The sequence below is a fragment of the Lynx rufus genome, unplaced genomic scaffold, assembly GCF_022079265.1.
Source record: "Lynx rufus isolate CCGP_SWC_20201006 ecotype Redwood Valley unplaced genomic scaffold, mLynRuf1.p SCAF_9, whole genome shotgun sequence".
Classification (NCBI taxonomy): domain Eukaryota; kingdom Metazoa; phylum Chordata; class Mammalia; order Carnivora; family Felidae; genus Lynx; species Lynx rufus.
The window spans coordinates 100874107-100876213 of NW_025814897.1; the positions used below are offsets into that span (position 1 = coordinate 100874107).

The 2107-nt window shown below is 47.0% G+C and overlaps 1 protein-coding gene across 1 annotated transcript; it reads right to left on the reverse strand.

The window, feature by feature from the left end:
- Positions 1-763: 763 nt before the first annotated feature.
- Positions 764-1777, reverse strand: LOC124506032 (olfactory receptor 4C6-like). The gene has a single exon (XM_047072043.1). It carries the CDS (start codon positions 1775-1777, stop codon positions 764-766), a length of 1014 nt encoding a protein of 337 aa, XP_046927999.1.
- Positions 1778-2107: the final 330 nt, after the last annotated feature.

Sequence of the window (2107 nt, forward strand, 5' to 3'; positions counted from 1 at the left end):
CACAAAATAACTAGAGCCTTCCATTTCCACAGACTCTGTTCTAATGATCACTCCCTGCCTTTTGTTTGTTTGTTTTTAATTACTTATTGATTATCTCCTTGTTCCCCCCAACTATCTGAACTTGGCTGTTTGGGCAGGGGAGTGGGGAAAGCTCTTCCATTCTATAATCATTCAACAGACATTTATTGAAAACCTAACAGATGCCAGGCATAAATAAAACAAAAGTCCTTCCCACGAGATGTCCAGTACAGAGAAAGCTGGCAAGTAGCCAAAGTCAAATGACGTTTATGTAAAAGCAATTATACTGTTGATCATTTTTACTAAGAAAATAAGGAAGATGTCGGCGTAGGGATTACGGTAGGAGTGGAGGAATCTTTAACAGAGGTGTGAGGGGGAGGCTCTAAGAGGTGATAGTGCTTCATCTCTTAGTTTGAAGCTGTAAATTAGGGGGAAACAGCCACCTGAAGAGGAGGAGGGCTTGCTCTCAGAGAGAAGCAAAAACTTGAAGAGCTGTGGGGGCAGGTGAAAAAGTCCCACAACTGCTGACGGACAGTGAAGGAGGAGGTGAGGCGCTCCAGATGTGGACTTAGAGGCAGTAGAAAGATTAAGTGGAGAATTTTACCACAAGGCAGGATGCTTGTAAAGGCAATGGGAAGCCAAGGAGGGTCGAAATCAGTAGCAGATCATAATCCTTTCACAAATCCATGGTCCTTAAATCCTACATCATAAAGACCTTTATATTGTTAAGAAATCCCTCTGGCCGCTAGTGGAGAATGGACAGTTTATTTCTCACACGTGTCTGAAAGAATTCCTCTTTATGGGAGACATGATGCTCTTCGCATGACACGCACCTGCCAACAAAAGCCCCCCCTTTCCCCCACAGTTTCCCCATGGCAGTTTTCACCTCTGCGTTCCTCAGGGTGTAGATCAGGGGGTTTAACATGGGCGTGATGATGGAATCAGACACGGCCATTGCCTTGTCTATGGGGTAAGTGGCCACAGGCCGCACGTACAGGAAAATGCAGGGCACGAAGAACAAGACGACCACAGTGAGGTGGGAGCCACAGGTCGACAGGGCTTTGCGCCGCCCCGCAGAGCTGCAAGACTTCAGGGAGCAGAGGATGACCACGTAGGAGGCCACGAGGATAAGGAAGATGGTCACACACATCACCCCACTGTTGAGGATGACTAAGAGACCCAGGGCGTGGGTGTCCATGCAGGCGAGTTTCAGCAATGGGAACAAATCACATATGAAGTGATCGATGACATTGGGACCACAGAAGGGTAGTTGATACATGAAGAGAAGCTGTATTGCTGCGTGGATAAACCCCCCGACACAGGCGCCTCCCAGCAGCAGGCGGCACACCCGAGGGTTCATGATGCTCGGGTAGTGCAGGGGCTTACAGATGGCCACGTAGCGGTCATAGGCCATCACGACGAGAAGGATGACCCCCACACCACCAAAGAAATGCTCCGCAAAGAGCTGGGCCATGCAGCCTTCAAAGGAGATGGTAGTTCTCTCGGAGAAGGAGTCCACGATCGTCTTGGGGGCAATGACAGAACAGTAGGTGGCGTCCATGAGGGACAAGGAAGTGAGGAAAAAATACACAGGTGATCTCAGGCTCTGACTCGTGATCACGGTTACCACCATGAGTAGGTTCCCCAAGACCGTGGACACGTACAGGATTAGAAACACAGCAGAGAGCATTTTCCGCAGCTCTGGGTTCTCTGTGATGCCCAAAAGAATGAATTCAGTCGCATTGTTCGGATTCTCCATTTATTGGGTGCTTATACGAGCTCCAGCTGGGAGCTGGAAAACCTAAAAATGCAACATCTGATTTATAATTAGTGATTGTTGGCCTCATGTCTTTCCAGGACCTCAGGGACCTTATTATTTGTTTGTATTCATTTATTCACTATCCAAGCATTTGGATCTTAACAACATGCTAAATGAAGAGTTGAAAAGATAGATACTTCATTCATGCCAGCCTCTCCCATGACATTTCTCCTCTTTCTTTATTTAAATGGTTCTTCCATGTGATATAGTTTTCCTCTTCCTTTTCCTCCCTTTCTTCTTATTAATAGCCACATTTTTTGAGTGCTTATC

Coding starts and splice junctions, on each gene's coding strand:
- LOC124506032 (XM_047072043.1), bottom strand. CDS start 1,777: ATGGAGAATCCGAACAATGCGACTGAATTCATTCTTTTGGGCATCACA.